Source organism: Danio rerio, chromosome 15 (assembly GCF_052040795.2).
Source record: "Danio rerio strain M-AB ecotype USA chromosome 15, GRCz13ab, whole genome shotgun sequence".
Classification (NCBI taxonomy): Eukaryota; Metazoa; Chordata; class Actinopteri; order Cypriniformes; family Danionidae; genus Danio; species Danio rerio.
Window position 1 is genome coordinate 6,002,729 of NC_141035.1, and position 23,247 is coordinate 6,025,975.

A 23,247-nucleotide genomic window follows, 5' to 3' on the forward strand; every position below is an offset into this window, starting at 1 on the left:
AGGTTGATAGTACTAAGATAAATGCAGGACACATAAGATGGATCTGCCCTTCAGTGTTTGGACTGATCATTAGTGACATTTACATTAAACCAGTGGTGTAAAGTAACACATTACAAATACTCAAATTACTGTAATTAAGTAGTTTTTTCTCAGGAATTGTAATTTACTGAGTAGTTTTAAAAATCTGTACTTTTACTTTCCCTTGAGTACATGTTTAGTGCTGTATCTGTTCTTTTACTCCACTACTTTCCTTCAACCTGCAGTCACTACTTGATTTTTTTCTTGTCTATGAGGATTAGAAAAATCAGTCCTGTGATTTTTGTCCAATCAAATCGCATATATAAGGTAAATCGCCTCATAATGAACTACCTCAAGACATGGGTGATTTATAATTGCAGCAAACTGTTTGGAGGCATTAAAAGTGTCTGAGAGGATTTTCAAAATCGACACGCATTGACCCAGTGACTGTTTAGATGGATGTCCTACTGATGAGAAGATGACAGATGTTTACTGTATGATGATTTAATTGGTCTTTAACACCCATCAGGCACAAGACGTCAACATTATATCAGATTGACGTTGTACCTCAACGTCATGGAGACATTGCAGTTTGTTTGGAAATAAAAATCAGGTTGACGTCAGAACCGTCAGGCCGACATCAATGTCCAAACCTAAAATCAACCAAATATCAACGTCTAATGATGTTACAGCTTGACGTTGATGTTGGATTTTGGATGCCAGTTTCAGTATTTTTAGATGTTGGCTTGATGGTGGATTTTGCTCACTTTCCAACACAACCTAAAATCAACCAAATATCAACGTCCTTTGATGTCGTTATTGAACATCAAAATAATGTTGTCCTTAGACGCTGGCCACACATCGAATTTTGTTCATCTGACATCAAAACCTAAATGTAACCTAATATTAATGTTTTTTTATGTTGTGTGCCTGCTGGGCAGTAACTGAATGCACTACAGAATGTTACGTTTACACATAGACAAATGACATGTAAACACATCAGTTTTGTACAGCGTAATACTCACTACCCTTTTGAAAGGTCTCTTTTTACTCATTGATTCATTCATTCATTTTCTTGTCGGCTTAGTCCCTTTATTAATCTGGGGTTGCCACAGTGGAATGAACCGCCAACTTATCCAGCAAGTTTTGGCGCAGCGGATGCCTTTCCAGCCACAACCCATCTCTGGGAACATCCACACACACACTCATCCACTACGGACAATTTAGCCTACCCAATTCACCTGTACCGCATGCCTTTGGACTGTGGGGGAAACCGGAGCACCCGGAGGAAACCCACGCGAAGGCAGGGAGAACATGCAAACTCCACACAGAAACACCAACTGAGCCGTGGTTCGAACCAGCGACCTTCTTGCTGTGAGGCGACAGCACTACCTACTGCGCCACTGCCTCGCCTCTTTTTACTCATACTTTAAGTAATATCTACAACAGATAATTTTGCTCTACTTGCTGTACACTTTTAGGCAAGTAATGGTACATTAACTTAGGTATGATTTGTCAGTACTCTTTCCACCACTGCATTAAACAGAGGTTTGACAGAGGTGGCACCGTCTTTAAGGCGGCACGCCAGACATGGGCCAAATGGCAAATGCAGTATTTGGCCCAGATGTTAAAAATTAATATGTGGGCCATGTAAGTTTTGCCTATTATGACCCACATTTAAAATATATTTAAATTGTTTTTTGAGTAAAGAAATATTTTGATGCACAAAGTCATTTCCATCTTTCTGTTTGCATCTTCTAATGCCTTCATTTTAATCCAGGAAACAATCAAGATTTATTAATCTATTGTTTCCTGTATGTTGCAAATTTAACCTACATTACATATAATTCATTAACCAAATTATTATTTACTAATTATATTATTATTATTATTAACCATTAAAAACCATTACTAATATTATTGCGCCTAAAGCGCAATGCTTCATGGGTTTATCAATTTCATTGCAGTCATGATACACCAAATAATGACAATGGCCAAACATGGTCCATATTAGCTGGCCCAGTTCAGGCCGAGTTATGGGTTATTAACTTGGCTGAGACTAGGCCCAGATATGGTCCATGTTTGGCCAGACTTGGTCCAGTCATGTAACGTAATTCACTGCGGCACGTGGGCCAAGCAAAAGCTGACTGTGTGGGCCAGAGCTGGGCCAAAGAAATGTTGCTAAGTGGGATTGGCTTGGTATTTATTTTTCCTATTGATGCTTACAGGTTTCTAACATTCTTCAAAATAAAGTGTTCAACAGAAGAAAGAAACTTAATTATTAGAAGAACTTGAGGGTGAGTAAATAAAGAGAACATTGTCATTTTGGTTGAACTATCCCTTTATCAGTAATATAACACTGCACCACTTGCATTTATGGATTTGTCAGTGCCACAGTAATACCGGTGAAAGTATAAGGCACATGATGATAAGTTCCCGAATTGATAAAAGTCTTTATACTGGATTTGATCTCAGTGACCTTGAGACAAATCACACTCATTATCAGCTTAGCACACAAAGGTGTGTAAAGCGCCATCTTTTATCATTAAATCAGTCATCACAACATAACGCAACCACTTCACAGATTTCACCATGGTCTACCACAAACCGCTATAATATTTTTACTACAATGTAATATATTAGTGTAATGACATTTACCTTTTTTTTTAAATGCACTGTAAAAATTAGTTTGTATTTTATGATTTATGGTTTTTCCCTCACGTATTTATGCTTTTGAATTGCATCATTGAATCTTAATCTTTCTCCCAACAAATTTTAAACTTGAAAAGTAAATTAAGAGACTTTTATTAACATTTTTGATACTTTAAAGTGAGATATTGATTATTTTTTATACATTATATTATTTGAAACTACTACAATGTCAATAATAGTCTTTTTTTTAAGAGTTGATTTTTCAACATCAAAAGTCGACAGAGCAGAGATCAACATCCCATAATGCAATTCACAACCATAAATAAAGAGAAAGCACTTGTGAATCACAAAATATGGAAACTGTTTTGTACAGTGTGGGATCTGATGTTTTTGTTGTACATCCTTTATTAAAAATTTGACCATGCACCTTATCATGGGACAGACAATAAATGTGTGGTTGTCAAAAAAGCGGTTATGATCAAATATGACCTTTAGACAATACTTGTGTTAAATGTCACGCTGTAGGCAAGACAAAACCAAGAATTAAGTCCAAAATTTGACCAGATCTCCTCAGATCAGATCCACAATTACTGCCTAAATTGTCTTATATTTAATCAATAATTGCAATCACAATAATAAGAACCTAGCTTTCCCATGTGGTCTCCCATCCAGGTACTGACCGGGCATAGCCCTGCTAACATTTTCATGTAAAAACTGATTTATACTTCTGCGTCAAGTGCACACAGATGGTCTGGTGCAGCCTTTGCATACTCTTTGCCATGGCTCAAAACATGTAACTACCCATTGCGACCGTGCTTATTGTAAGCTCTGTGATTGGTCAGCTTAATATCATTTTTGAGTGTGGGTGGGGCCGAGACCCGTGAGCCCATTAGAACAAGTGTTTAACAAGTGTGGCGTCCCATGGAAGGAAAACTTTTGTTTTGTGTTAACCTTTTGATTAACGTTGTTGCACGTCTACCGTTTCCCACCTCTAAATGAGTGAGTTTAAGCTACTTGTACAGTATGGTTTCATTAAAAAACACCTGCGAAGACACTCCTCTAGGTAACGTTAACAGAAGTGTTATTGCAGAGCTTCACAAACAGAATGCAGAAGTATAAATGCACAATTGGCGTCCATTTATGCAAGCAAGGCATGCGCCGTGGGTAATGTCGATCACTCGACGCAGGATTCAGCCTTAAACATGAAACTTCTTTAAATGCAAAGGAAAACTTTTACATTTTGGATACATTCTTGTCATGTAAATGCAACCTATGAACTGCTCTGCTTTGGTTCGAGAGCCACGACAAACTTAGGTCTGGTGTCACTTCATTTATCGCATATTTCCCAGCAACATAAATGCAGAAGCATCAAATACAACATGCCGTAATTTAAATATATGGGGATTAGATGTGGTTATGTGTTCAGCATTGTGTTCCAATGATATTTCAACAATGGCGCTCAAAATTTATTCTGTCAACCCGGGCTCATTGTGGAAATGTAGTCCCGCGGACGTTTCTGGAGACCGCGGAATACGTCCCGGTGGGTACATACAGCTGCAGTTTTTGTTTTTGCGAATCCGCGAGAGGCCGCTGTTGTGCGCTTTTTCGCATCTCAGACGCCTCTCGCGAGTGTGGTTCGCGCCCGCGCTGTTCTTGCGTGAACCCACCAGAGGCCGCTTTCTGACTGACCGGATGACCAATCGGCCGACCCGCCCTCCTACTTCCCTGAACCCAACCAATTTTACCGATCGACCCGCCCGCCCGCCCGCTCGCTTCCCTAAACCCGAGCAACAGTTTACAAAAGCCGTCCAAAAAAATAAAAGCCCTGATTTTTTTTTTCTACCGCGTTTTCAGATTTCACCACGTTCTCACCCAGTTACGAAACTCGTTCACTTAATTTTTGGGATTCTGTTTTTGTCTTACCTGATTGCTGGAACCGCTCTTCCCTGGACTCGAAACCGATCGCCATGGTCAACTCCTCTCTGCATCTCGAGCCTGCCAACGTACACGGTGAGCTGAGTGGACAAACGGGTTGCAGCGGGGAAGCCCTCCACAAGGAGGTAAGAGGCCGGCCGGTAAGCGACATAGGGAACAGCATCACACCGCCCCTTAGTGTTCGCTTGAAAAAAATAAACGCAGCCGTACGTACCTGCCGGGACTACGTTTTCAGAATGAGCTTGGGTTGGATTCTGTTCATATTGTTTATCACGGTAACTGCCTTCAGCCCTTGAGTCCCTTTAGGTTAAACTACACCATGGTATAACAATCATACTCGCAGTTTCAGGCCTCGTAACAGTACAGAAAATAACCAGTGATTTACTCTTAGCTGCTGAAAGAGGCTGCATCTCGTTACTAGTTTTACTTGACCTCAGTGCTGCATTCGACACTATCGATCATAATATCCCCATAGATCGCTTAAATTCTACAGGTGTCCAAGCACAGGCTTTACAATGGTTTAAGTCAAACTTACCTGACTGTTACCAGTTTGTAAATATAAATATACGACTTTCACAAGTATTAATGCACGTTATGCTCAAAACACACCTATAACTCATTAAAAGAATAGGCTCAACCCTGTTAGACCATGCGTCGCAATCCTTAAAATAGCAAAAGTGGATTCGGACATGCCCTTAATGCTTTTGCGCCATGCGCTTTAGACTTTGCACCTAGATCATTAAAATAGAGCCCTTAGTCTGTGAACAAAAGCCAGATCCGATGCTTTAATGTGTGTTGTATTTATTGTGCAGCTATTTGACCAGGATGTGTGTGAACACTGAGACAGATTTTGGTATATCACTGTCAGTGTTAATAATAATCCAAAATTAAACACAAAAATTAGGACAAATCCTTGCAGAGTATTTGTCTGAGTTTCTGTGTGAAAGCAGCTAGCGGTTGCTTTGTGTGTGGTCACTATTTGAGCAAGCGGTCAATACATGTGTTGGCAGTTCACCAGCCTGACTAAGCGTTTCTGTTCTATTGTCTGTATTGTATTATGAATGAACTTTCACCTGACTACATCGACTCGGAGTTTGGAATATCCATTTGCACTTCTCTGTTCGGATCGCTTATTTTTGTTTGACCTTTCTGCCTGATCTTTGCTGCTTCTTTAATTACCCCTTTGTCTACCGTTTGCACAGCTTCCTCTGTTTTTTGAGTTTTGACCCTGTGCCTGAATACATGTTTTGTCTATGAAGTGTGTTTTTAAAAACTTGATTCAACTTTGGCGTCCGCCTCATGCTGTATCATACTTTGCCTACCATCAACCCGGCAGAGGATTCTGAGCTTTAAACTTTCTTGTATCCAAGTGAAATACCGTTAGTGTACCAAAAACAGCCAACTCTGATCTGCCAACAAATATTTGACCCACTACATTAGAATGGGCAGCACTGTCACGCAGTGGGTAGCACAATCGCCTTACAGCAAGAACAACGCTGGTTCGAGCCCGGCTGGTTCAGTTGGCATTTCTGTGTGGAGTTTGCATGCATACCTGCCAACACTCCTGTTTTTCCCGGGAGACTCCCGTATTTCAGACCGTCTCCCATATTATTCTGTCACCCGGAAAACTCCCGGAATTCTAACCCCCCCACGCTCCTCAGCTTTTTGGTACCCCCCCCCCCCCCCCAATCTTCCATAGTTAATAGTTGTTATAGACAGGGCAAGAGACCTTGCTGCACTGCTATCCACTGTGTTTGCACTCAGACTCGGGCATTCAGGAGGAGAGAAGACCTCCTCGTTAGTTACATAAACACGATTATCTTTATAATGATATAACAAATTTTGGTAATGAATTAGAATAACATATGTAGCAGGACATTAAATTACTGTTTATTTCTTTGCATTTTAACTTTGTAAACTATAAAATCATGGGTCTCCTCAGGGTTTTGTGAACCAACTGAAAACAGTGGCTCGCTCCACTCTTTTCCCCTGCACTGCCGGGCCACACCCACTCCTCCCTCTGCATTTTTGGAAACATTTCTGAGGTAGACTTGACCTGAAAGAGGGGGGTTTCATGACCCTTTAAAGAATGAAACGATCCTGAATTGTGTCAAATCATCAACAACCAAATCCAGTTAACTGAGGAATGCATGTACAAAAAAAACTAAGCCCTGGACTTTCATTGAGCCTGATCATCTAGAACAGGCCTTATTATTTACCTGCCTGTAATTATCATGCGGTGTTTAGATCCTAATTAATTGGTTCAGGTGTGTTCAATATGGGTAGCAATTAAAATCTGCAGGAAGGTGGCTCTCAAGGAACAGGGTTGGCCACCCCTGATCTTGAACCATGACCATGTGGGTGTCCACGTTGATTGCTAGGAGGCTCTCATAAGGGTGTGGATTCTGGGTGCCCTCCTCTGCTCTCTTTACAATGACTTCCATTTTTGTAACCATTAAACAACAACTAAGCACTAGGCATGGGAAGATTAACCGATATGTATCGATACGCGGTCATGCGTGTGCATGATGCGAGTGCATCGGTGGAGCAGCAGAGGATGAATGAAATTTTGGAAGCAAATCGAGATGCATCGGTTTTTGCGAGATGCATCGGTTTTTCCAAGATACAACTTATATTTTTAATATAGAATGTATTTTTTATTTATTAACAAGTGTTGTCAACCTGTTTTTGGCGCATAATTTAATCGACCTACATAAAGTAAGCCTTAGCAATGGACTTGCGGATGTGTACACTTACACTACAACTCAGTGTATCAGGTGTGCGGATGAAGCTAGTGGTGCGCCCTCAGAAAGCGCGAGAAGCAAAACAAACATTTTATTCCCCACTGAGTTTTAGATCTAAAGTATGGCAACATTATGGATTGTGCAAAAAAGATGGACGACTTGTCAAGACAGATGCGATTTGCAAAATGTGCCGTGCATCTGTAAAATACACGGGCAGTACGACTAATCTGATATCTCACTTGAAGCGGCGCCTCTGTGTTGTTGTCGAAGCATCTTCCAGTGTTCCTGCATCCCCAGCTTCCTGCACTGCTTCAACTGTAGCTACCAGCTCCAAAAGTGGTGAGAAAAGCATTGCAAGTTTTTTTTTCCGTGCGCAACAGTTTTGTGCGCTCTATGCCAATAACGGATGCTATTGCATTGTTCATCTGCAAAGATATTCAGCCTAGTGTCACGAAGAATGAAGGTTTTAAACACCTCCTCCTGTTAATTTTTATTTATTTATATTTTTATTAGCCTGTTGTTTACAGTGCAAGTGATGTTTCAAAGCAGCATAACACTGCTAGTTCACGACCTTAAGTTTTGAATATTCAGTGGCACAATATATCTTTGTAAAACTTGTTGAAAAGTTAAAATCACAATTCTTGTTGTGCAATGGTAAACCTTTATGTTGAAAGAGTGCAAATATATATATATTTTTAATATATATTGCACTTTTACATTCTGTTTATCTTGAAAATCCTTAAATAATATGTGCTATATGTTCTAAAATGGCCCTCTACTGTAAACTGACACGCTGGCTCTGAGAGAAAAGCCAGTTTGTAAAAAAAAGTCTTGGTTTTGCTTGGTTAATAAATAATCAAACTCATTCAATAGCCGGCATCCTTTCTTACATCATCTCATACACTTGATCTAATTAGTTAGTGCTGAAATATCGCATTGTATCGTGATATGGGTGTGAATCGTAACATGTTGCATCGCAATATGTCACAAATGTATCGCTAATATATCGGATCGTATTCTTTGTATCGAGATGCGTATCGGATCGGCATTATAGCTTAGATGCCCAACCCTACTAAGCACTGCACGATATTGCCAGTTCACCTGCTTTGGGAAAAGTTCTTCTATTGTTTGTATTTTGTTGTGCGTGAACATTTGCCCGACTACATTGTGTTTGGAAAATCCTTTAGGAGTTGTTTCCTTTTAGGATTCTTGTGTTTTGACCTTCTGCCTGATTTTCCCACTGCAGTGTGTTTGATTACACCTCGAGTTTGTCCTCCGTTTGCACTGCTTCCTCTAATTTTTGACTGAGTGCCTGATTTAAGAACTGCAACCATTAAAACTTCCCATATGGATTATACCTCAGTTTGTTCCTCATCTTTATTCTTATGCAAGCTTTTAGTATTATTAAAATCAGCAGGAATTGTTCAGTGGTATTTATGATGATCTTCATGATATAACAATAATGATGACGTGTTACAGTAGAGTACCCAGAAATCGAAGTACTTAAAAAAGTGGTTTCCAAAAAATGGCAATCCAGTGAGGTTTTTATACCTTTTACTGATACATTTCAAAATATCAAAGCAAATTCAGCTGATCCATCCAGATGAAACAAATCGGCACTTTCAACTACATGCATAATATTATTCATTACAAATGTGTTCATCAGTGCTGATATAAAGCGCATACAGGAGCAAAAGCCAGAGATAAGGACAGAGCTGACTGTACCCATATACTTTAGATCATGTAGGCTAAAGTTCAGTTTGCTGTCTGCAACAGTGAGCACTCTTGTGCAATGCTTTAATAATTCCATGCAGCTTCATTATGAAGTGCTATTTAAATTTACTGGATCACTCAGTGTTGAAAGAAACATTTAATATTTGTTACCGGTTTTTTTAAATCTAACATTTTAGACCCTTTTTTATTCTAGATAGTGAATATAAACCTTTATATGGAATGATCTTCTGATCAGTCTGTCAGTATGAAAAATACTACTGAATTCAAAAAAGGACCGCTAGCGGTTTATAAAAATTCTACAAATCGGAAATATTTTGTGAGTGAAAATGTCTTACCAGGAGATATCTCAGATTGGTAAAAAACAACAGTACCACTTATTTTACAGTCTGCAGAGGAGCATCTCTGAACACTCAACACACTAAACCTTGAAGCAGATAAGCTACAGCAGGGGCCACCAATCTCGTTCCTGAAGGTCCGGTGCCCTGCAGGGTTTAGCTCCAACTTGCCTCAACATACCTGCCTGGGTGTTTCAAGTAAACAGCTGCGGTCGCACTGGACTTTTCTCCCCATAGACTTCCATTCTTACGCATGCAAATGCATCAGACCAGAAACGCAAGGTCATGTGGCAAGTTTGGCAGTTCGCTGCGTTGGAAAGTTCAAGCTTGGTGAACTCTGACCTGCGAAATCGCATCAGTTGCCTGTGTGAGACCAATCAGGATTAAAACATGACCTCTCTGGACGGAAATTTAAAATATGGACCAATCGCTCGCTTTAAATGTCTAATCATTTTGTTTAATCCCGCCCCTTCTCGCAGCACCGTAAGACAGAATTTCGCAAGCTCAAACTCTAGTGTGACTGCAGCATAAGACCTTGATTAGCTTGTTCAGGTGTGTTTGATTTGGGTTGGAGCTAAAATCTGCAGGACACCGGGCCTCCAAGAACAAGTTTGGTGATCCCTGAGCTACAGCAACACAAGAAGAGCACACCCAGCCTGATCTTACGAGAAAGTGTAAGTATTTTACATTTTGTCTGTTTAGTGGCTAATTCTAAAGTTCAGTCGTATGAAAATGTACGATTTTAAAAAGGATGCATGGCACCCACCCCTAACCCCCACCTGTCATTGGATGATGAGCAAATCGTACTAAATTGTATAAATTAGATCGTACGAATTCAATCCACTGAATCAAAAAGTTACAATTTGCTGTGAGATTGTGTTGTGACACCAGTCACGCCCTAGTCACACTGGGCTTCAGCAATAACGCTTGACTGAAGGCGTGTCTGAAGTTGGGGCTAACGCGATCGTCATAGCAGCGTCAGCCAATGAAATTCAGTCAGCAATAGGCCACTGTCTAGCTGGTGTATTTACATACAGCGATCTGATTGGCTGACACTTCTGTCAGCACTAGTTAAGCTAGTCCTAACTTCTGTAGCGAGCAACGCCACTGAAGCGGCGCCGACGGATCCACAATGCAGTTCGGCAACGCCTGACGTCACCCATTCAAAGTGAATGGTAAGGGTTGACCCTGACGCCCCATGTGAATGGAGAGTCACCCTTCTGTTAACTAAGAACTGGAAACTGAACCTACAATTTACATGAGCTCAACAAAACTGCACACTGGAATAAATGGAAAAGGGATGTCTCAGTTTGGATAAGGGGAGTAGAATTTGGTGTAAACAACACAAACGCAGTTTTTTGTCCTGTCATGTATCAACAGTTCATACTGGAGGTGGTGGAATTGTGTCAGGTATTTTCTTGGTACACTTTGGGCCACTTAGCATTGAGCATTGTTTAATAGTCACAGCTTTGTTACTGAGCACATCCATTGAGTGAACCCAACTTATGATGGAAATTGTATCATGTTGAACATATTTTGAAGAAAGCTGAAACCTGGTAAAGCTCCTGGTATACTTCAAACTAAACCAAAAAAATTCCAACAAATTCCAGCTGAAATTTCGTTTTTTTTTTTAGTTGTTTTAGCAGTTCCAAACAGCTCACACTAAAGCAAATTTTGGGGGAGATCATTTTGCATCCTAAACACGTTTGGTCCATTGGTCTACCATTGGTCCACAGCGATTATAGCTGGGTGTGTTCTGGAACTCTGTCTTCACTGAAATGAGATTCCCTCTCTCCTGATTTGTTTCTTATTCATGGGGGTCAGACAGAAAAAGGGATTTAGGGTTCAAACTTCTTTTTTGTCTCTTACCACGAATAAAACACTTTGAAGTATACATAGCCTTAACCATTGACTTCTATAGTAGAAAACAAAACACTACAAAAGTGAATGGTTATTCAAAGGCTTGGAACCACTTGACGGCAAGTAAATTTTTATTTTTGGGTGAATTATTCCTTAAAGGGTCACAAAACACCAAAACACATTTTTTGAGATGTTGACAGTCATAAATGTGTCCCACACTGCTAAAAACACTATTAGGACACATATATTTCACAATAAAAGTGAAATTTGGTTGTTTTTGCATTATTTCGATCAAATTCGCTCTTCCAGGTTTGAAAAGAAAGTTGAAGCTGCCTCACGGCGATTAGATCCTTGTGTAAATTCCAGCGTGTAGACTGGATGTATGTACTGGCGGGTACAATGAAAACATCTTTGAGTTTTCATCATTAATTCAAGAGAAAGACTTGGTTCGAATCAATCAGCGCGCTCTGTTGTGTATGAGGTGCAACTTCATTAATATGCATCAGGGCTCAACAATAAAGACTGGCCCAGGGCCAGCGTGAGAAATGCCTGGGACAGTAGCCAGGATCATTACTGGCCCAATCGGGACAGTGCTGCCTTGTCGCTAAAGTATCATTTGCCTGTGACTGTTTGTTATTAACTTGTGCTTTTAAGTCTTTAAATGCTACCTTCTCTGTGAAGTTGTAAACACAATACTGCTTTTCGGTTTCTCTTATCTGATTTGAAGTTTTGAGCATGTTATTTTTTTCTAGAAAAACTCCTTAGCATTGAACCCTGATACATGTTAGCTTCGAAGCTTCGTTTTTACCTGTTACAGTTTTCAGAGGGCAGAGAGACGCCATGTTGTATTGCCAACCGTAATCAAAACAAGTGGAACAAGAATTGTTTGGAGATATGGGTTGTCAATGTTGCGTTTATAAACATGCCACAATGAAGGATTTGTTTTCAATTCCCCACTATGAGAGCGCTGCTGGACTCACTTGTGGATTACAGTGGTCTGCTAACACGCAACAAAAATATGTTTGTAAGAAACTTTTTTTACCCGAGATGCTTCTTGCATCTGAAAATGGTGAAATCCAGATTTGCCACTTGTCTTCTTTTTAAAAAAAATACGCAAAAAAAGATCCGCTGTAAATGCTGCTCTCTGAATGTAAACATCTTATTCAAACTATTACCGTCGTGTAGAATTTTCGCAGCATTTTGCAACCACAGGATAGTCTATACACATATGGCTTTCTGATACTATTCTATGGACCTACCAAAAATGCTGAGGTTTTTTTTTTTTGCTCCCATACGGCATGCTGTATCAAACATTCCATTAAAACAACACTCATCCAGCAGTTCCTTGCATCCAGTTTGTCATGGGGTTTGTGGGGGGGCATGCATGAAATGTTCCTGAATGAAAGTGCCGTTATAGTTGACAAATTAAAAATTAATAAATAATTCGATTACTGAGGTCTATCTAAACAGTCACTGTCTTTTTCCCCTGGGTCTGTGTTTGTTTTGCCTCAGTGAATAACAGTGCATGCTCAAACTGAAACTCCCCTTTTAATGCTAAACCCTTCCCTCTTTCTCCACTCAACACTCTCACTTAAAGTTGGACTCACCCACTGGGGGGGTGGGGGTTGTTGAGGGGCTGTAGAAAAGTACTTTAATACGGTACATGCACAGTATCTATGTGCATGACGCTTACACTTTCGATGTCTAATCATATGGACTGGTCAGCAATTTTTGAAACGCAACCACAATCAATAAAATTTGCACAAAAAATGACATTTAATTTGTCCTGCATCTGCTCAATGAAAGATTTATTGAAACAAGTGAAAAACAGATTCGCATTCCAACCTGAAACAGTACTTTATTTAATGGAAGTTATCCCTCTCTCTCTCTTAAACGGCCAACAGGCTCAACATCCTCATTCAAACTTGTATTAAAGAAGCTCTTATGAAAAAAAAAAAACATTAAGCAAAATGCCAACTGACAACTGCATTACATCAACTGCGATGCACAATTCAAAGACTGTGTACAAAAGTTAATTGCTGTTCATAAGTTAAGTCTGAAAAGTAATTAATACTGAAAGTACGCAACAGATCACTAAAACATCTTCCCAATATGAGAAATCACAGTACTTTGCTGGAAGTACTCTCTTGATTTACTGTACTTAGCAAATAGGTACCAATTCATAGTTCATGGCATGGCAAATCATTTCAAACGCATACAAAACAAAAGTAATGCTTGACAGAGGAATTATTATTTTTTTTTTAAATATACAACGCTTTGCTACAAAAACTGATTCTCAGAAACCTGGAAAGATGGTCAACGAAAATCAATCGAAAAGGAACCAAAAGGATGACTGGAAGAAGAATGTTTGTACAATTTGGCTCAACAATTCATTTAACAGTGACGATACAGAGTTTGTGTCAAAGTCAAAGACGACTTGTTCTTTTTCGCAAACTGTGTTTGGACCTAAATACTCATGTCAAAAACACGACGCTAGAATCCTAGAACTAAAGATTGAAACAAACAAATGCAACTCTGAGAACATGGTAAACGTAGTTGACCCCTGAGTTTCTAATGCAGAACTAGTGTATAAAATACCTCATTACAGTGTGCCTTTTAGTGCAAGCCAGCAAATATGCTCGATTAAACAGGAGGTATATTAAGATAGCACCCAAGCAAACAATGCTTCTCTTTGCAGTCTTTCCTGTTGGCCGAATCACAGAGTGGGGCTGGTTTGAACAGCCAAACCAGTAGATCAAATACATCTTATTTATAGTTCATTTGTTATGCTTATTTTTTTCATAGAAAATATAAATAATATCCCTGAATGAAACCGATTCACAGTATATCTAGGACTCCAGTGCTACTACCATTGTTTAATGTTGGGACAATCAAGTGTCTTCAAGGTCTTCAGTTAGTGTCTTTTGCATGGCTCGACTGTCCTTCATTCACTGTCTTGGTAATTCACAGTCCGTTTGCCTTTGTTTCTGGTCTGGATGCGCCTGCCTCGACGAGGTTTCTCAAACGACACGTCACTATCGTCATCGGAAACAACCCTGCGAGGTTTCCTCGAGCGTGCGGTTCCTCGGTCACGGTCTCTCAGCCTTCTCTTTGGACTGCTTCGTGAACCTGAGCTTGCTTCTGATTCAGATTCTTCGCTCTCAAAATTGCTTCCGTTATCATTGCTCCCTTTGTCGCTTTCACTTTGCTTTCGTCGTTGTCGGGACACTGTAGGAAGCTTCCCCTGAGACCTTTGCGCCCGACCATTCTCTGATTTGCACCTAGTTTCAAAATCGCTCTCAGAGTCCGTCGAGCCCATTAATTGCTTGAAGCGTTTTGCACTTTTTCTTTGAGCTTCCGCAAGCTTATTACCATCACTGCTCCTACTGCTTTTGCTGTCTGCGTCTGACTCGGAGGAGCCACCGTGTTTCCTTTTGAATCCGCCACCTGAAGGTTTTCTTGTCCGGGAGTTGGCCTGCTGATTTTTTACTCCATTCTTTGCTTGCACGTCCATCTTAGGACTAAATTCTTCTTCGGAGTCCTCCATAATGTAGTTCTTCTTGGGACGAGTTCTCAAAGAGACTCCTTTGGATGCAACCGTAGGGCAAGGCTTTCTCTGTGGATGTGTCTTCTTGTCTTCTTCTGATGTGTCACTCTTTTGCCATTCGTCTGAAGAAGTGCCCTCACTCTTTATTCGTCCTCGGTCTGCCTTTTCATCGCTTTCCGAACTGGATTCATCCGAACTCGCACAGAGCTTCTGTTTGCGAGCATTGGATGACCGGTTTCTGTTTTTGGGAACCCTTCTTTGATCTGCGTCATCACTTTGATTCTCTTCATCTTCTGATGCAATTCTTTTCCTGTGAGTGACTGATTTTTCCACATCATCACTGAGTTCTTCTGAATCCTGGGTTGTTGACATGCATGCATCCGTGGCTGAAGATTTCTTGTGGGTAGTTTTCTGTTTCGCGGCAGGAGATTGTTCTTGGCGTTCTGATGGTGCTTTACACCTCTTCAGTTCTTTCGCATCCACCTTTCTTCCATTCTGATGGGGGTGCTTGAGAGTTTTGGTCGTCTCAACTTCCTCATCTGAACTATTTTCAGACTCCTGCGTTATTGACCGATGCTTCTGACGTCTATCCCTGGTGCAATTTTCCTCCTCTTCAGCATCAGTATTATTAATTTTTTTTATTTTACTGACAGCAGCTTTTGCAGTCCTCCTGGTGGACTTTCGCCTGACAACAAGGTCGTTGTCAGACTCCAAATTCTCACTTTCAATCGGACTACCCCCATCTTCTGAATTGTCATCACTTTCCTCCCACTGACGTTTGGTGCCATGTCCATTAGTTAACGGAGAAGTTTCTAAAAAGATAAATAAGTGGTTTAAAAAAAAAAAGAACTTAACAAAAGGAGTTTTAAACACAGGCCCTAGACTGAAGTCCCTACATAGTTCAGCTCCAACCTTGATCAAACTCTCCAGCATTTTAAGTGCTGCCTAGTTGACACTACAAGATTTTTAGGTCAATTTAAGCCAAATTTGCAAGTTAACAAGCTTGCCAACTCAGCAAGAGATTGGCGCTCTTTATGTGTGAATTACTGAATGATGCATCAAATAGGCTAGCGCATGCTCTGGCGACACTTCTCAGGTAAAAATCTAATACCTAACATGCTAAATATTCTGGACCCATCGGCCAACTCAACCATATGTAGGGTCAGATATAGTTACAAGCAGAGGTTGGAGCAAGTCATGCATGTGCAAGTCATAAGTCTAGAGTCTTAACCTTTAGGTCCTGAAGCCTGGTTTATACTTCTGCATCAAGTGTACGTGACCCATGGCACATGCAATGCACATAGCCGTCCATTTATACTTCTGCACGCGGTTTCTGTTGCTCTGCAACAACACTTTAGAAACGCTAACTGGCAGTGAGGTGTTTATGTTCCTCTGTGCCGAGTGTCTACGCTGCTGTTTTGTTTTTTCTGAACAGTACAAGCGGCTCAAACTCATTCATTTTGAGGCTGGAATCGGCAGACGTGTAAGAACTTTAATCATAAGGTAAACACAAAACAACAGTCTCCATCCGGAGCTCCTTCACGGGACTCCACATTTGTAAACACTCGCACCATCAGGCTTGCGCAGCTCTCACCTCCGCCCACACTCGTCAGCGCTACCAAGCTGACCAATCACAGAGCTTGTGCTACGCGTCGTTGTGACGTGTAGTTACATTTTTTGAGAGGTGTCCGTCAGCGTGCCTGACGGCCACAGCTATGCGTCCACGCGTAGGCTGTGCACTGGCATATGTGTGCGCTTGACGCAGAAGTATAAATCAGCCTTAAACGTAGTCAAAAACAATTTATTTTGAGTCATTTAACTCGATACCAAGTCAAGTCTTGTTTCATGACAATGAAGTCCAATGCAAGGAGTCTTTTTGAATATTTGTCAAGCAAGTTTCAATTTCGTAAATTAAGTCTGACTTGAGTCAAGTCATGTGACTCGAGTCCCCCTGAGTTACAGCCAATGAGAGAACAAGTCATGGGACAACTGGCCATTGTTCATGTGCTCAACAGAAATGTCTGATTGGCCAGAATGGTCAGCAATGTACAGAGACACAGGAGGATATAAAACTCATGTCTATCAGATGAACAGTGCAAAAATGAGCAATTAATCTGCTGACAGATTAGCTTATTGACGCGGCTTTCGAAAGCTCCCTTGAATGCTTTCAGAGATATTGCACATCCTAAACATTTTGTCCACTGTGGATTGGGGGCCAGATATGAGATGTAGGGGGGACAGTGGTTCTCATGTCATGTAGTGTGTGACCACTTTGTGTGGATTGTTTATGTAGTTTTGCATAGTGTGAAATGCCACGGCAATTTAAAGAGAGAAAATCAAGTCATGTAGTCTGAATGCCACAATGATCTGCTGGTGATTAATGCAATGTAGTGTGAACTAGGCTTAATTTTGAAGACTTTCAGGAGTCTGCTCAGATGTATTGGTTTAGAGGCGCAGTTCTCAATCCTAGTCCTTGTCTTGACTACCAAATTGGTCTCAATCCCAAGGTGTAAAGTGGCTTTCACACTGTACACAGAAAGCCCTGCTCTATGGCATCCATACAGTGGGCAAGGGCAGTTTGTTTCTGCGCAGTTTAAAGTGCAAGAGAAGTGGAGCACACAGTTGGCTAGCTGTCATGCCATCATAGTAACACTGGTAAAATGATGCTTCTACAGTTATTATATATACTATTTTAAGTAATGATATAAATCAGTTAAATGTAAGGAGTTAAATTTAAAAAGTCATTACATTACAAAATGACTTCACACTGCTCCACCTTGATGTGTTGAGCGTGCGAGTATAGCCCTTGGACCATTAGAATGAATGCAATGGCATTTAATGAGAAAACCGCAGGAGAAGTATTTTTTCCATAAAGAATTGAAAAGGAGGAATTCACTAGAAGGGGGACAAAACTGAAAGTTTTTAACATCACAAAGAAGGTGCAACCTTTGCAAGTAAATAAAGCCCTATTTATCTGAGCCTGAACAAGCTATTGTGAGTCACCATAATTAGGATAATGAGCTACGTTAGAATAGCATGCACTGATTAATAATGTACAAGCAGAAAGGTAGATCTCCGGGAACAGGTTTGGTGACCCCTAGTGTCGATAAATAAGCTAATTGATTCCAATCTAGCTGTGATAACCAAACATACCCTTTTTCTCTGCTGGTCGTCTACATGGTCTCCGTCCAGCAGTTCTGCTGTTCTTTTTGCTGTGGGAAGAGGAGTCACTGTCTGCGCTGCCAGCACTTTTCTCTCCTTCACTGGCTGAAGAACCACTTTCATTCGACTCTATAAGAACAACAATAAATGAAGGGTCAGTAAGTTTCTTTTATGCTAAATGTTTGGGAAGACATTTTGGTTAGTGGTGGGCAGAGCGAGTCTTCGTGAAACACTGAAACGGTTAAAGCAAATGTGCGTCGAGGCTTTGAAACCCTTCTTAATATTGACACCTATGGCGGGTTTCCACTGAGAAGTACAGTACGGTACGGGTCACCTTTATCAGGCTTGTGTTTCCACTGTCAAAAGGGTACCCTTTTGGTGGACGTGGTGTTCGACAAAGTTTCAGACGACTTCACTTCTCTTTGAGGAAATATCTACAGTAAAGCTGTACTGGTTGTTCACATATCATCTGAGAAGCACTTCTCACAAAACAGATGCTTTATACACAAATACTTGTGTACAAATGTTCATTACTATCCTTTCTATGAACATAATTTGATTATTACTGCAGATCAATGCGAAATAGCCTACTGTAACATCTACTTTTATAATAAACAAATGCCACATATATAAACACATACAGACCCTTACAGTCTCTGCTGTGTTATCAATTACAGAAAAGCTACACACTGCAAACATTTAGTCCTTAGTTGGGATCAAAAACAACACGAAATGTAGTCTAGTCAGTGCAAACCTCTTATCTGTATCTGTATTCTTCAGCAGCACATGTAGCCTCTTGTTAGAAAGTAATTCCATCATTTAGAGTTCATAATAGTCCAAAAGGTGATGATAATAGTTAAACATGGCAGTTTTTTTCATGATTTTAGGTTACAGAAAGCATCATTTGCTGCTGTTTTTTTGAGCTTCTCCTTCTCGCATTTATCTCTTTCTGAAAGGATCGGATATCATTCATTCATTCATTTTCTTGTCGGCTTAGTCCCTTTATTAATCCGGGGTCGCCACAGTGGAATGAACCACCAACTTATCCAGCAAGTTTTTACGCAGCCGATGCCCTTCCAGCCGCAACCCATCTCTGGGAAACATCCACACACACTCATACACTAAGGACAATTTAGCCTACCCAATTCATCTGTACTGCAAGTCTTTGGACTGTGGGCGAAACCGGAGCACCCGGAGGAAACCCACGCGAATGCAGGGAGAACATGTAAACTCCACATAGAAACGCCAACTGAGCCGAGGCTCAAACCAGCGACCTTCTTGCTGTGAGGCGACAGAACTATCTACTGCACCACTGCTTCGCCAGATCGGATATCAGATTATTATTATTAGTAGTATTATTATGAGTGCAAGAAGTTCGTTATTTCAAATATAACATAGATATATGCGGTGAGCTTTCTAGAGAAAGTGAAACCAATCGCACTTTTAGACAGGCCCGTAAAACAACAACAGGACATGGCAGATTTTGTTCTTCTTTGCTTTGTGGCTGTTCATGAAGACGACGACAAGTTTTGTTTGAGCTCAGGTCGACCATGGCTCGTTATTATGTGTATAATATTACGATGTAATGTCTCGGCTGTGTTTTCAAAAAAAAAAAAATGGCGGTGCTTATGTCTTCATTCTCCTGATGCATCCATGTAAACCAATAGCGTTCAGCTACGCGTCCATCTCCGCCTTTTGGTACCCTTTTTTTTTGTGCGAGGTACTTTTTCGAAACGGTGCCAAAAAAGTGGTACGGTACGGTTTGCTTTTAGGTACCCATTGACAGTGGAAACGGCCATAAAAGTGTAGCGAATCGTACCGTATCTCTCAGTGGAAACGGGCCACTAGTGGTCATTTTTTTTATGCATTGTTCTGGAACAGCTTCAGCAAAGAAACAGTGGCACACATTGATGAATTAAAACCCATGTTGTGTAACTGAGGTATCAAGTGATTTAGTGGAGCGGTTAGTGTTCCTGACTAGCATGCAGCGATAATGGGTTCGATTCCAGGGTGATGGAGCTATAGAAGATCATTTTTTTAAATGCTCTGTTCGTGTAACGTGTTTTAACATTGTTCTGACATCCAAATAAAATCTTTGTGAATAAATGTGTTGTTTTGGTTATTAAAAAAAATTATATTATTAAAAGACATCAAATCACCATTTCTGAGTATTTGCCGGGATTTGAACTCTAAAACACAGATTTGCCAGGTCTAGAAACGCTTGTAAAATGACCGATGATTTGAATCGCTTCAGTCACGTGACCTGGGTGTTTCAAAACATTTCTAAGCACTATTTTGAAACATCTGAGGTTCGGGATCTTGACACAATGTCAAAGCGTCAGTTTCGTGCCAGCCTTCCCTAATTTTGTTAATACACAACTTTGAAAGTTAGCCACATAGCTGTTTATACCCTCTTGTGAGGCCGCCGCCTCCTCCTCGTCATCTGAATCAGAACTGCTCTGAATGACAGCGGAGCGTTTGCTAGCACGGGTTGCGGGTCGGGTGCTGCCACCACCACCTTCATCATCCGTGCCTTCCTCATCTCCCAAGGTATCAATGAGTTTCATTTTATTGACTGCAGCCATGGCAGTCTTGCGTGTCCTCGGTCGGCGGCTGACAGAAGGTGAAGACTCATTCTCTGAAGCTTCGTCTGAGCCTTGCGATGGTTCGTGGTCAGAATCACTAGATGTTCTTGGTTTCTGACGCTCATGTGACCTGCTGCGCCCATTCATCTTGACGTGGCTCTCTAAAATAGATAGAACAGTCAACATTAATTTCATAGACTGTATGCTGACCACGTATGTTGACCACGAAGAACAATAAGTGTCATAAGTGCGTTTGATTTTCTTGAGGTTTATACCTGAAAAAAATAATAAATACGCTTTCAATTAATGTATGGCTTATAATAGGATAGTTTTTGGTGGATACACAACAGTAATATAATTGGCCGATAATAGAAGTCTGGAATTTGAGGGTTCACAAAAAGTTTTTGGATAATTTTGACCCATACAATGCATTTTTTGCTATTATTAAAAGTATACTCATGCAACATTAAAGTAGGTTTGTGGTCCACAATCACATATATTAACATCTGGCTACATTTGCAACAAGTTGGAAACATCTGAAAGTGCTTGAAATGTCACTCAGCAGCACAACAACACAAATAATTAAATAGATAGGTTGAAGGACCTCACCTGGTCTTCTTGATTTCGCTCCTTTATTCTGTGCAGCTTTTTTTCTTGTGGCCCTAGTCTCGCGTCTCATGGCACGTGATGAAGACGAATGTTCATCATCCTCATCTGACTGACTCAAAGACTGTTTGCTGTCCTGATCAGATCCTGTGTTTAAAGCAAAAATTAGTACTTGACATACATTACAGATCCCAAAGTGTGCACTCACACTATGCTATCCAAACCGAACCCAGGCACGTTTCCTGATTCGTCTGAGAAGTGTGAGTGCTCTGAATTGGGCTCACTCAACTGTGTTAACCACATCAGCTAAACTCTCCCACTCTATTTTTTTTCTTTTGTTGGTGGATAGTAAATTAAAAAAGAAATGGTCCGATCTATAGGTGTAAAATGTTGTATGTTCTTTGACAGCGTGAGTGGTGTAGCTTTTAAAACGCATGTTTTGACATGTTCGAGCATGAACTCGGTTCGAATCCAGCGTCTGAACTCATTCTTTTTTTTTTCCCACCGCTACATAGCAGATTTTGCCTACTCTTCATCACGAGGAAGACAAGTAGGAATCATTAATAAGTCTCTGCTTCATATTTTATTTGCACATTTATTGAATGGAAATGTTTCTGATTCACGTATGCAAATTCATCTTCAGATAGTGCCTTTATAGCAATGTGCGTGCAGTAGATCGCTCCGATTACATCGGGAAAACCGGCGATCGCAGCAAATTGCGCTTTAATGCTTGGCTGGTCAACTGTATGCTATGGAAACCTTATATACCTGCTAGACATGCGGATAAACCCGTCTCATACAGCTGCCATTGCACGGGTAGTGTGCAATTTAACACTACTACCTCTAGGAGTCACAGACAAACACAAGAAATGCAAGTACGCCAGGCATGAAGTTGGCATGGACCAGAGCACACACACATTCATTTCATTCATTCATTCATTTTCTTGTCGGCTTAGTCCCTTCATTAATCCGGGGTCGCCACAGCGGAATGAACCGCCAACTTATCCATTAAGTTTTTACGCAGCGGATGCCCTTCCAGCCGCAACTCATCTCTGTGAACATTCATTTCATCGTTAGTAAATAAAAACATGAGCGTGAAACCTGGCGTACGCAAAGTTTTTGTTTTTGTTTATTAAGTTTTTGTTTATTAAGATGTCCATGGTAATGTTTACTTTCACTTTTAGGGAAACTCCTGAGGTAAATAAGTTAAATCTCTGAACTTTAATAATAAATCTAAATAAAATGCAGCGCTTCCCACATCCAGTCGCAATGACTTCTGGGACTTCTAGAGCGAGTTCGGTGCTCAAGTCTGCATCAGTGCGTTCTCGATATCAAGATCACATCCGGGAAGTTTCACGCATCCTCTGTTCTTGTGGTCTTAAATATTGGAACTGAACTTTGGCAGCTGATGATGACGTTACACGAGAACATGAGGACGCAAGACCGCTGAAGAACGCATATTGAGAAACAGCCTAGGCTTTCTAGAAACATCCGTGCAGGTGTGTTAAGGGAAGTTGAAGCTAAAATCTGCGGGACACTGGCCCTCCAGGACCGAGTTTGAGCACCCCTGATCTAGACCAATTAAAAAAAAAACAGACTGGGAATTTAAAACTGAAATGATAATTCTGTCTTACCAGAAGAAGATGAGCTACTCCGTCTGAAGGTTTCCTTGGCTTCGTGGGCTCTGCGACGCTCTGGTCCAGACACTTTGGCTGAGGTAGATTTGGCTGTAGACTGTTCTGTGTTTTCCTGAGTTTTTATAGTAGCCCTCTTTTGACTAAGGTAAGGAGAAGGATGTTTATCATCGTCTGCATGCAACAACTCATGGGAAAAATAAAAGTAAAAAGGCACTGCGATCAGGCCTACCGTGTGGATCCTTGGCTGAAAGAAACAGACTCCTGATGTTGCGACTTCTTCCTGCATCTCTGACTGCGCCGTAGCTTCAAGCTACTTTTGATGGCAGTCTTGTAGTCGGAAATTATTTTGCGTATGTTCTCCTCAAAAAATGCGGACAGACGCAAAGTCATACTGTAAATCTGTAAAACACCATCAATATCAATGAGACTTAA

At 40.7% G+C, this 23,247-nt stretch overlaps 1 protein-coding gene across 3 annotated transcripts in view; it reads right to left on the reverse strand.

Annotated features, from left to right (window-relative positions):
• Window positions 1-23,247, reverse strand: part of brwd1 (bromodomain and WD repeat domain containing 1) — a 1,114,631-nt gene that overhangs the window by 1,037,689 nt on the left and 53,695 nt on the right. For 2 of the 3 annotated variants that reach the window (XR_015508882.1, XM_087283468.1), the window contains exons 37-42: window positions 23,045-23,214; window positions 22,813-22,955; window positions 21,182-21,325; window positions 20,398-20,733; window positions 17,979-18,116; window positions 13,070-15,637 (exon numbers count right to left, since the gene is read on the reverse strand). The exons of the other annotated variant lie outside the window; for it this stretch is intronic. Coding sequence is in view for 1 of the 2 variants with exons in the window: in XM_087283468.1 (XP_087139594.1) it covers window positions 14,223-15,637; window positions 17,979-18,116; window positions 20,398-20,733; window positions 21,182-21,325; window positions 22,813-22,955; window positions 23,045-23,214 (2,346 nt within the window). In the remaining variant the exon portion in view is untranslated. Of the gene's footprint in view, window positions 1-13,069; window positions 15,638-17,978; window positions 18,117-20,397; window positions 20,734-21,181; window positions 21,326-22,812; window positions 22,956-23,044; window positions 23,215-23,247 lie in introns of those variants that run through there. 3 annotated transcript variants of the gene reach the window in all.